This window comes from Corticium candelabrum, chromosome 15 (genome assembly GCF_963422355.1).
Source record: "Corticium candelabrum chromosome 15, ooCorCand1.1, whole genome shotgun sequence".
Taxonomy (NCBI): domain Eukaryota; kingdom Metazoa; phylum Porifera; class Homoscleromorpha; order Homosclerophorida; family Plakinidae; genus Corticium; species Corticium candelabrum.
The window spans coordinates 2,771,842-2,784,227 of record NC_085099.1 but is presented as its reverse complement, the minus strand read 5'-3'; the positions used below and the strand labels follow the sequence as shown (position 1 = coordinate 2,784,227).

At 42.2% G+C, this 12,386-nt stretch overlaps 2 protein-coding genes across 2 annotated transcripts in view; one reads left to right on the top strand and one right to left on the bottom strand.

Annotated features, from left to right (window-relative positions):
- Positions 1-33: 33 nt before the first annotated feature.
- Positions 34-8,057, top strand: LOC134190512 (uncharacterized). Its single transcript, XM_062658967.1, has 9 exons — positions 34-355; positions 2,133-2,281; positions 2,422-2,518; positions 2,740-2,806; positions 2,904-2,992; positions 6,199-6,344; positions 6,732-6,828; positions 6,881-6,966; positions 7,424-8,057. Exons 1-9 carry the CDS (start codon positions 320-322, stop codon positions 7,635-7,637), a joined length of 981 nt encoding a protein of 326 aa, XP_062514951.1. The 5' UTR covers positions 34-319; the 3' UTR covers positions 7,638-8,057.
- Positions 8,058-8,295: 238 nt separating this feature from the next.
- The window catches only part of LOC134190510 (uncharacterized), an 11,203-nt gene continuing 7,112 nt past the window's right edge, over positions 8,296-12,386 (bottom strand). The window contains exons 10-16 of the mRNA XM_062658964.1: positions 10,496-10,585; positions 10,275-10,430; positions 9,631-9,690; positions 9,446-9,556; positions 9,235-9,383; positions 8,442-8,552; positions 8,296-8,375 (exon numbers count right to left, since the gene is read on the bottom strand). Of these exons, the coding sequence (XP_062514948.1) occupies positions 9,357-9,383; positions 9,446-9,556; positions 9,631-9,690; positions 10,275-10,430; positions 10,496-10,585 (444 nt within the window). The 3' untranslated portion in view covers positions 8,296-8,375; positions 8,442-8,552; positions 9,235-9,356. The remainder of the gene's footprint in view (positions 8,376-8,441; positions 8,553-9,234; positions 9,384-9,445; positions 9,557-9,630; positions 9,691-10,274; positions 10,431-10,495; positions 10,586-12,386) is intronic.

Below are 12,386 nucleotides of genomic sequence, written 5' to 3'. Positions count from 1 at the left end.
TGTGTGTGTGTGTGTGTGTGTGTGTGTGTGTGTGTGTGTGTGTGTGTGTGTGTGTGTGTGTGTGTGTGTGTGTGTGTTTACCTGTATTTTGCTGCATGGCTTTGTCTGTTTAGTGAACAGGAATATTTATTAGTGACCATTTTTCTTGTGTGGATTTTCCTGTCATTGTGCATGGTTTCAGTGTACAGGGCACAATTCAACCAACCATCCATTATACGGGAAAGCAAGCGACAAGTTTAGCGTGCGTGTGGTCACGTGACATTGAAGTCACGACAAGGAGCGCGCACAAGTTCAAGTTGTTTGCTAGCAGCTGAGTGTGATGTCGGGAAGTTTAGACTTGACGAGCGAACATCAGGTTAGTTGTTGTGTTTGTTTATAGATGATTATGATGTATATAGTGCTTGCGCGCGTTTTTGCCCACATGGATGCGAGTTTCGAGACGTCGGCGTGTGAGATTACAAGCTAACTATGACTACACACTAGCTGCAGCGTAATCGTGTCAGTAGACGCAGTGAAATCGCGCGAATACGCGTTTGAGAAGCGAGCGGCGTTTGCGCATGCGTCTTAGATATGCTAGACTCTACACATGATTACTGGACAGTAAAGAAGTAGCTAAGCGTAGCCTGATGCATAGAAAGCGTATGCAAGTTATAAAAGTAAAGTTACAGCTCAGGTTTCAAGAACGGAGTTGCTTGACAGGACTGGCCTGTGTTGGCATACACCCACGCACCCACCGACTTCCTAGGTAGTAGCTGCTACTCATACAATTTGGGCCAGTCAAACTTGATTCACAGTTTATCGTTACCGCCCGCATCAAATTCTGGGGAAACGAAATAAGTTCACTATTCATTTCACTGTCTGTATAGAGATCAGACAAATCTATCTGTATATTCACTGTTGGAGCTCAACTGAACTGAGGCTGCCCAAGAGCTCTGAAATATTTTATCTTCATTGTCATGATTGTGCTTATAGCCTGTTCACACTAGCATGGTTACGTAGCCTAACTGAGCCGAACTGTGTCAGCTAACTGTGTTGGCCTGCGTTCACACTGCCAAAGGCTGAAAGCACGCTGAGAGTGCGTAGTCAAAGAAAGTGGGCGTGTATTCAGCTAACTGTGCATATCCGGGTAGTTCTTGTGATGGATTGTAAGCAAGATGCAATTGCCCTGTTTTAATTGGCATCTCAGCAGTCCATCGCATTGAGATGCACATCACCGAGGTCTCAGAGACGATTTTCCACTGGAATACTGAACTGAACCGTGGTGGCACGGTAGCTTGAGGTGAGCCAGCTCAACATGGTTTGGTTTGGTTCGGTTCAGCCGGCGTTCACACTGCGAAGTGAAGCCGAACCAAACTGTCGCACCGTGCTGGCACAGTTACAAACGCTAGTGTGAATGGGCTCTATGAACGATTTAATAAAAGTTAAACAGATACTACATAGTATGTGCCAAACAGACCTTAACTTGATAGCGAACCATTTAGAGCTCTAATATCAGTAGATGGTAATATACTAGTCACGAAAGGAAGCAGCTTTACCTCGACATTTGTAGCATAGGCATGTTTCAGTACCAAGCTTGTCCACAAGGTTTGTTCGCCTACTTTAGGAGATTGCTGGATCAGTGCGAAAGCCGCTTTCTTTCTGTGCATTTGCTGAAAAGGGACTGCAAACACAACGCACAGTTGATCACTAGCAATCAACTAGTGGCGATCACATTAACACTAATGATTAGCAGCCACCAGGAAGTTGGTGGGTATGTGGGTGTATGCCCCATAGGGTCATTGTATGTGATTTCACCAAACCCCTTCCCGTTAACAGATATAAAAGGGTTTGCGAGACTAGGTGGGCGTGGTTTTAGATAATTTAAAATTTATGGATTTGAATTTTGTTGTAATACTGTTTGTTACACACTTGAACTCTACCAAACTTGTTTGCATGCGTGCACATGATTTGAGAAATACTGATATTAGTAGTGAGGTACAATGGGTACATTTCTGTGCATTAAAAGTTGATATCAATTCATAGTAAAAATTAATAAAAACCCACATGCACACAAATTTTTAGCATACAACTTTTGTCAAACAAGTAATTTTATTTTTGTAGTTTGCGTGATTTTGTGTTTATTTGTATTTTAGAATATGAGTGAGAAGGTTGCTGAAGAGAGACAATCATGGTTAGATCGTATTTCGAGACTGAAGACTGAGATTAGTGTCATAGAAGGAGAACTGGAAGAGAAATGGGCGGTGCCACTTGACACATCCGATCAAAGCATTAGAGCCATCATGTTAATACTTGCAGTTTGTGTGTGTGTGTGTGTGTGTGTGTGTGTGTGTGTGTGTGTGTGTGTGTGTGTGTGTGTGTGTGTGTGTGTGTGTGCATACATACATACATACATACACACCAGATAACAGTTTTGTGTAACAGACAACAGTTGGAATCTCAAGATGTCACTGCTACAGGAATCGTACCAGTCGACGATTCAAGTGATGACGAACAGACGGTTCAGCAACTTAAAACAAGGGTACCTACTTACAACTCTAATTAATGTATTTATTAATCATGTATTAAGCCAGACCAACTGGACTCTGATGCTTGCACATTGGACATGAAAACCGGACCGACAAGCATAAAATAAAAAATAAAATTAATGACCATGTGGCATTTTCAAGACTTTAGTATCTTTGCAGCTTTGATCTCTGGTATACAAGTGATGTTTCATATCGACTGGTTTCTCTTCAATAGGCGGCTTTGATGTCTGCTATGACTGGTATCACGTTCACATCGGTTTCCTGTCGAACTCTAGAGGAAGGTAGAACGAGAATGAATTTTGTTATTGCTTTTTGTGCAGTGACTTACGTGTGGTGTGTGTGTGTGTGTGTGTGTGTGTGTGTGTTGTGTGATCACAGACGGAACTAGCGCTCAACGGCAGTATGAAGTTGGAGGCAGTTGTCATGGCAGGCAATTCAATTTGCAGTTTCTTGTCAGAGAAATGGAGGTTAGTTGCTTAAGTTACAAGGCTACAGTACTACATTTAGACAGAATTTTGAACATAATCACAGAGCATCCTGCATACTCCTTACACTATGGTTGTATATGCTTGTCTCACGAAAACAGTGGTGACCATCTGGTGCTAGTAGCCTATAGCACTGCATGTAGCACCAAGCCAATTTTTGCAGCACCAAGATTGTAGTAACACCATTACTGATTATCATGCGCAGTTTAATGTACATCAACGAATTTTTTTGTAAACCATTAAATTTTTTACTTTTTCTTCAAAGCCATACCTACTACTACACACTACACATGAAAACAGCTAATGTGCATTTTTATACGAGGAGTTTCTTGTCTTAAACATGCATCAGCTACCCTTGGAGCCCCAAGGCCTTGTGCCTGGTCTAGGGAGGTTCCTAGATCTCAGAGGCCCGGATTAGGGAGGTTCGAGTGTAATAGACAAATGAATGTTAGCAGTGGTAGTGTGTTTTATTATTAGTTATTAAGTATGGAGTTGTATGAACCCTTGGCTCTAGATTGTTGTCAAGATGTATTTTTGTGATACGGCTAGGATAGGATGCAGTCGTATTATAGTTTTATTTATTTTTATTTATTTATTAAAATTTATATATATATATTATTTATTTATTTTTTGTTTATTTATTTTTATTTATTAAAATTTATTTATTTATTTATATATATATATATTATTTATTTATTTTTTACTTATATATATATAGTCGTGCTCAACCAGATCAGTCTGGTTTGTAAAGTCTATTACAAGTACCGGAAGCAAACCCTGCTTCAGAAGTACTTAGACCATCACGGCTGTCTAGAAAGAAGGCATGACTTTACGAAGGATCCGAGTAGATCCCAGAAGCACTGTTTTCTGTAAGTGCTGCAGGTTGTGATGACCTGGAATAATGTCCAGCCACCGTGCAATACCTGCGTGCACTGTGCCCAAAGCTCCCAAGACCATATACAGACTTGGACAAAATTATAGGGACACCTGGCATTTTTGTGTCTAGTCTAACTTTGGCACTGAATTTTTCTCTAGCAAAACCAAATGTTTTTCGAATTTCTTTCTTCATGGATTGCGCCATTGTTAGTATGTAACATAGCTTGAGTTCAAGACTGCAGCTGTACTTACTACCTACTGCGCATCTAGTTTGCTTTGAAGAAGGAAGACGGCCATTCCTACTTTTCTTGTCTTTGTACATGTTCATCGCTCTTGGATGCTCATTGTTGGCATACAATCTAAGAATGCTCTGTAGTAGAGAGTGAAAGCAATTTTGTGGGTCCTCTTATCAACATTATGGAAAAAAGGCGAATCATCTGTTTTTGCGCATTGATTTCGCGCATGTCATCACAATTTGAATTGTTTTGCCATTTTAATCAATAAACAAACTTTAACGTATTCAAAAATCATGCGACACTAATTAATTACAAAGAAATCCTGCTAAGACAAAAACTGAACAAGTTATAGCAACAAAAGAACATTGACATGCCACTTCCGGTCCACGTTTTACGTAGCAAAATCTCAAACTGCTACCGCCAAAATGTCAGCTGCACTAAAACCGCTGCCCTTGAGACCGCCAAACTTAGGCGATAAGTTAGCCTGAACGTTCAGCTGCACGCAGTTGCAGAGTCTTGTTCAGTGCGATATTTCACGAGTTGCAGCGATGCCTCGAGGCAAACAGTTGAGTCCAAAAACGCGAGGGAAAATTGAAGCCCTTCACTCAGTTGGCCATTCTGTGCGTCAGATCGCAGCTTTTGTCCGTCGCTCCAGGAATTCGGTTTATCAGTGCCTGCAACGGCTTTCCCATGGCAGCAGCGATTATGAAAAACGACCTGGACGTGGGAAGACAACGACAATCCGGGAAGATCATCGACTGAAGAGAATGGCACTGCAGAACCGACGAGCACCATCACGACTGCTCTCGTATCAGCTGGCTGATGAAACCGGCAAGCAGGTGTCAAGTAGAACAGTCCGTCGTCGTCTCAGTGAGATAGGAGTGAACGCTCGGAGGCCTAGAAAAAAACCACTGCTAACAGAAAACCATCGGCGTTTGCGACTGGGATGGGCAACCACTCACACACAATGGACTTTGGATGACTGGAAATCTGTTCTTTTTACAGATGAGTCAAAAGTCAGCATAGGAAACGATGGTGCTCTGTACGTTTGGCGTCGCAAAGGTGAGGAATTTCTCCCTGAATGTTGTGACCGTACGGTCCACCACGCGGCTAGTGTGATGGTGTGGGGATCGATGTGTTGGCATGGTTTGGGGTCTCTGGTGAAACTGGAAGATCGTTTGGACAGCACGGCGTACCAACAGGTTCTGGAAGAGCACATGCTTACAGACGCAGCGGCATTGATAGGAGACGACTTTGTCTTCCAGCAGGACAACGCGCCAATCCACACGTCTCGGTCAACAAGACAATGGCTTCGCCAGCATGACGTCACACTGTTGGACTGGCCGCCAAAATCGCCTGATGCGAATCCAATCGAGAACTTGTGGCATGAACTCAAAACTGCTGCCAACCGTCGCAAACCGAGAACTGCAGCTGAGCTCTGGAATGCTCTACAAGAGGCATGGCAGCAGATTCCAGCCGCGTGTGTCCGGAACTTGGCAGAAAGTGTTCCGCGACGTTTGGACGCAATCAGGAGGGCGAGAGGCGGGAACACTCGGTACTGAGGAACTGGTGAAGGGCTTCAATTTTCCTTCGCGTTATTAAAACCGGCCACTAAACAAAATCAGAGAGAGTCTAACTTATGACGTTTACGTAGTCATGACGTCATACCCTTTTAGGTCTCGTTTTCCGCAATGCGAAGCGTAAAGAAAGCAATTTAGGGTCTACGGTATTCTCAAGAAACCTAACAATCAACGCGGTAACTATTAAGTTCTTAACAATATTGATAGTTGGTAAATTGTGATCTAATTATTGTGTTACTACATACCCACAGCGGGGTGTCCCTATAATTTTGTCCAAGTCTGTATATATATTTTTTCTATTTTTCTATGTTATTTATTATTTATTTTTTTATTTATTTTTTTTATATATTTGGGTATTATTAATTTTTTTTATTTTTTTATTTATATTTATTTTATATTTTATTTATTTTTATTATTTTTGGTTATTTATTAATTGGTGAACTGTTAGTCCTCTCTCATGACTTGTGGCTTGTATTTTGTGTTGTTACTGTTCCAGGTGGTGAGAGACACTGCCACTTGTAATCTTCTTCCTCAGTTATCAATGGATGACGTCTCGAAAACATTCGTTCAAGGCCAAATCCGAAAACTAGAAATCTCCGTTGACGAGTCTCTTGAACATCATTTGGAAGAATTCATCAGTGTGTAAGTAAAAATAATTAAAGTTTGAGCATGTCGGCTCTACGTACGTACATGTGTGTGTGTGTGTGTGTGTGTGTGTGTGTGTGTGTGTGTGTGTGTGTGTGTGTGTGTGTGTGTCGTCCTGTATGTTATCATTTATATTAATCAGGCAAGTCGTGTAGTGGTTCAGTAGCTTCGTCTACAGCATGTGTGGTTTGTACATCTACTGTTGAGGTTGTGTTATTGGAAGGCAAGGCACATGTAGTTGTAACCTGCAGCAAAGCTTTGACCCGTGACCAAATGCATATACACACACCATTCTGTCTTACAAAACGTCTGCATGTCAACCATGTCCCTGGGCTGTCTTGTGAGTGGCTACTGTAAATGAAATGATGACGTTCCTGTTTGTAGAGTTGAAAAGGACAATGCACCTCAAAGGTTCTTTCAAGTTTTTGAAGCATACACTGCCAGTTGTGATACGAGAGATAAACTTTTCCATCACTTACAGGTTGGTGTATGTACATGACTCTATCTTCATGTTTGGAGTATATTTTGTGTAGGCTAAATATTCAGGCATTATCAGAATTGCAAGCAATGATGATGATGACCATCCAATATTGGTCATTGATATTCCATCAAGTAGCAGGTATGCATGCGCATGCACACACACACACACACACACACACACACACACACACACAAATGGATATGCCCATCGGAAAGTTCCGAAGATAGCACCCCCTGCCTATTTCTAGGTAGGGACCCTGGCGCTACTCAGAGTTTTAGGCCACACTGACGAACTCCTTGATGCGTGGCCAGAGCATCGAAGGACACTGACGTTCTGCCAAGCCAGCGGTCTAGTCCACCACCAGTCAAACACTAGGTACTCCTTATACTCCTGAGTTGAGAGAGGCAATTGTGTGTGAATTTCTTGCCCAAGGAAATTACATCTGTACTCGTCCGCGAACCTACGACCTCAACATCCTGGATGTTACCATTCTCCAAATGCAACTCTCTAACCAACTGAGCTACAGATGACACACACACACACACACACACACACACACACACACACACACACAGTACTCTCCCTTTTGGTTTAGTTTATCTTTCAAGCTACATTGGATTCCCGAAATTCTGACGTCAACAGATGAAGTACATCCACGTGTGCATTTTCAATGTACCACACCAGACGATTCGACATTCTCACGGGAAGAAAGGCGATTGCTAACCAACATTCCAGAACAATTTCACTTGCTAACGAAAGAAGTGGGAGCCGAGTCGGCCGTCAAGACAGTCATTGGGAAACTGTTGTAGTGTAGGTCTACTCTACTGTTATATGTACAGTTAAATGTAGAACTCAGTAAAATAAAACGTTTATATGCAATGCGATAGAAATCTGCAGACAGTAAGTAGACAGTTGAATTGTCTACGAACACTGTACAATACAGTATGAGTAGTTGTAAATGCCAACTGTTTTATTAATTAGTTAAAAACAAATCATGCCTATACAACCACCTACCAAAGCTGTGATGATGTGATTTCTGTCTGTTTAGTCAGTTCAACACAATGCATTGCTGGGTACAGTACCTTCACTATAAAGTGTTTATTATTACCTACACGTGAAACACTAAAATTTTGTAAGTACGTGTACACTGTACAGTAATGTGTGCCTGTCACGTGACTAAATAAATGTCCCGTATGTTCAATATAGTGGACATATCCAATCAAGCTGCCTAGCTATGGCACGTGGAGGGTTTGCACTGTAGTGCTTCTTCATTTACTTTAGCGTTCATTATGCAGTATGTGTGACTACTCTGGCCTAATCTACACCTGTACCATATGCACAGATATTCAAAGAATTCCTTTTGTCCTTGGGATCGCACCATCCCCACATACGAACGAATCAGTAGCAGCACTACACGACAGCAAAACAATATGATTACAGTAGCAACGTGTGGTCGTAGTGAATTGCCTTATTATTGCTAAACGGTCGTCTTCGAGTGGATGCTCGTCTAACTGAGACGAATACTGGGGAATAATCCAGTCAGCCATCTAACACAAGTTGTCAACAGACATCAGACAACAAGTAATCATTACAAGTGTCTCAAACAATCAAACCTGGTGTGAAGACTGGAGGTTTGGGAGCACTCGAAAATAAGATGCAGTGGAACTCTGTGGAAATTTCAGCTTTGCCAGAGAGCTTGATGACATATCGATAATAACAGAACCCTAGACAATCAGTCTATGTCACTGTACTATTTATACTACGACACTAGTATGTACATAAAGTGTTGCACCAATACGTTGGCTTTGGATTTAGTGATAGTTAGTACACGTGCAACATGCAGGGATTTATTTGTGGCACCTTACTGAGTTAGATTTGAAGTGTGTATGGTGGTGCATTCACATACAGGAAAGTTTCCAGTTGGAACCTTGTGATTTTGAACTTTATTATTTATACAACTGATACACACACACACACACACACACACACACACACACACACACACACACACACACACACACACACACACACACACACACACACACACATCATTTCATACATTCATCTACATTCATACGTACAGACTTCGTTAATTAATTCCAGGCCTTAGCTCAAAAACGGATGAATCAAGTTATTATATCACTGTACAGTAATACACTAAATCTACATACCCGGTACTTGACACAACAAAACAAAGTCACTCGTTCATCATCAATTGGTCAACAACTTTCTCGTAATCGACACAAAACTGATACACACACACACACACACACACACACACACACACACACACACACACACACACACACACACACACACACACACACACACACACACACACACACACACACAAGTGACCGAGTGCACTCAATCTACTAACCATCATCTAATCATCCACAGTCTCACCTCATACAATAGCAGCAAACATTGTTCCGATCTAAAACATTCATTGCCACAGTAGACGATGCCGTACTTCGTGACGACGTCTGTCACACTTCACACATTCAAGACGACCTCATCTCTCTCTATCATGACCAGTTGACACCATACGCAGGCTGCACGCATTTATCCATCTTACTCATTGATTTTAGCTCACCCAGTTTACAGTCTCACGTACCTTGCCTAAGTCTTTCATCCTGTTACGTGCCGTTGCAACAAAATCCTCGGCTTCTAAGCAACACGACTTGCATCGTTCCTCGTATGATGACAGTTGCTGTAGCAAGCGACTCTAAATTATTATGAGGAGATAATTTGTTAGTCACACGCTCGTCGGGATGCAATGCGTGTTGTCGTACGTCATACCTTCATAGTGCTGCAGTGAGAGGCAGTCTGTGTGTCTAGGTCGTCCACGATATTGGCAATCTACAAAAGTTAACACACCAATAGAACGAGTGATTAACTAACCAATAAAACACACACACACACACACACACACACACACACACACACACACACACACACACACACACACACACACACACACACACTCACTGTTGGATTATCAATGTCACAACTTCGTTAATTAAACAACAACAGTCATTGTACGTGTCCCCATCATCTATTAGCACATCTACGTGTATACGGTCATCCATTACAAGTACCAGGACTGTTGTGTTGTACAGTGTATCATATATAATAAGCGTAGTGCACGAGCACTACCAGACGTGACGTTTCAATTTTCAGTGCTCACAAGTTTCCGACACTTGGAAACGCCCAACAGCAGTTGGAATGTGGTAACAATTCAGCACAACAAAATCACAGCCTGGTTGCAATGTTGGTTTCTATGGCAACTAATAAACTCCCCCACCAGATCATGGCCACGTTGAAACATTTGGAAATACTTAAAGCCTATCAGTATCAATACAAAAGAGCAGTCAAGCTGTCAAGGTCAACTAACAATGATAGACAATGTCACATGGAAGGTACACTGTAACGGTATCACTTACAGAGCTCTTTGGTCTCTGACCGACGCGTCTCCACCCTGATTGTGTTTCATTCTGAATAACCTGCGAGGCACGTTGCACACGGCTTCTGCTCTCGTCGTTGTGAAACGTGGTTCTGCTGTACGGTCGAACCTTAAACGGTGTGCTGCTCGCCAGTGGCTGGCACAATTAATTAACACCAAATGCAAACATTGAACGACACGTTTGATGAACCAGTAACCGACCTGACTGAGAATTTGTTTCTCTGCAAATAATGTCGAGTCTTGTAATTGACTTCTAAGTCTCTGGATTTCAGATTTCGACTGTTGAAGAAGCTAAAACAGTCACAAGATCACAAAATAAAATCATGCATATTCATCACTACACACCAAACATTTTAAAAATGAACATATAGTTACAGTGTTCGTCAAATTGGTAGCCTGGGCACTCCGGACAACCACAAAAATTGGACAGGCAACCAAACATGTGTTTACAGTTAACCCAGGACAACTATAGATACACACTGTTAAGCCTGGTTCACAATATTGACGCTGACGCTGATGCTGACGCTGATGCTGGAATAGAAATGAATCCTATTCCAGCATCAGCATCAACATCAAAAGATGCCGCCTGCGTCAAGGCGGTGTCTTTAATGTTGACGTTCAGCTGAGCGTCAGCGTCTATATTGTGAACTAGTCATTAAGGGTAAAATAGCTGCTCTTTGTTAAGATCTAAGTTCGGCTGTCGACAGAGTGTGCTACTGTAATACAGTAGCGTGTATTGTTCTTAGCATCATTACAATTATCTTAGACTGTCTAAGAAGGTCATTCTGAATGAATAGAGAAACATTACAGTGCTAATCCCTCGGCCTGATGTATGTAATTGCATACCTCATCACGTGATAATGTTTTGCATACTGACATTTTAGCCCAACCCACTTGTCTCAGCTAAGGTTTCCAATGCAGGCATGTAAACAATGTCCAAACTTGCATACAGGGATGTTGTTACCGGGGCAACGGAGCCAAACTTGGCTCCAGACATGAATCCTTGGACTCCAGAAGGCTCCAAGTTAGCAGTGAAAATATAAACTTAATGTGTCCCTGCATGTAAGTCCTGGAGTTCAGTCTTTGTCAATACCATATGCATGTCAGAGTCTGGACTCTGGGTCCTGCCAGCATACCAGAATTATGCTATCAATGATCTCTCTAGACAAGGCTACACGGAAGGTACCATTGCAGAACGTGTATACAGTATGCCAGTTGTGAGCAGAGCTGACCCTACTAGTAATGCCCAGCAAGCCTCTGGGTGTCCAAGAACTTTGGCTTCAGCAGACGGCTCTCGGCTCCAGGTTCAGGGCAGCAACACCCAAATTTGGCTCCAAAATTGACAACTGCTTGTGCATACTTTTAGTCTAGACGTCTGATTGTTGGTGGGAAAACATGCGTATACACGTTACAAATGTAGATTAGGCGTTGTTTCTATGTGCCAAACCCTTATCTAGAGCAAAGGACTAAACACCATATACAGGATGGACGACCCGATTGGCCGAATTCTCGTTAGCAGCTACCAAACAAAGAGAGATGGCGCCTTACGATGACATCACATTCGTCTATGTGGTCGGTAACGACACCACTTCTCGTTTGGTCGGAATAGCTTCATTTGCGTGTGTGTGTGTGTGTGTGCACGCACGCGCACGCGTGCTAATCAAGTATAAATACGGTCATACAGTACGGTAGGTCGCCAGAGGACTACCGTACCCTTAACCCGGATATCCGGGCCTTGGGTAACAAGTAACAATAACCTGTGATGTAAACTTCTGGCATATAGCCTTAGCAGGTGGCATACCACCATAGGTCAATATGAAATGCCTTTAGTCAGTGGCCTAGTAATCGTAGCTGTCAACACTGGCTTTCAGCAACTACTTAGGGTTTACATCATAATGCTGTAGATAACATATGATTGTTTACTATAATAAGTAATTAATTAATTAATTAACATAATTAACTAAGCAGTTTCTGCATTCTTATGACAGGCAACAATACTAGTATATCTAGTGATGCAACGTAACATTTTCCCGGGCAACCAACACACAGGCACATGATAGCCCAGGAACAACTAACAAGTGTAGCGATTTGA

Bases quoted from the DNA above. Each gene is read 5' to 3' on its own strand.
- LOC134190512 (XM_062658967.1), top strand. From the start codon at position 320: ATGTCGGGAAGTTTAGACTTGACGAGCGAACATCAG. The intron at 2,807-2,903 runs GTAGAACGAGAA...GTGTGATCACAG, and splicing joins CTGTCGAACTCTAGAGGAAG to ACGGAACTAGCGCTCAACGG. The intron at 2,993-6,198 runs GTTAGTTGCTTA...TTACTGTTCCAG, and splicing joins TTCTTGTCAGAGAAATGGAG to GTGGTGAGAGACACTGCCAC.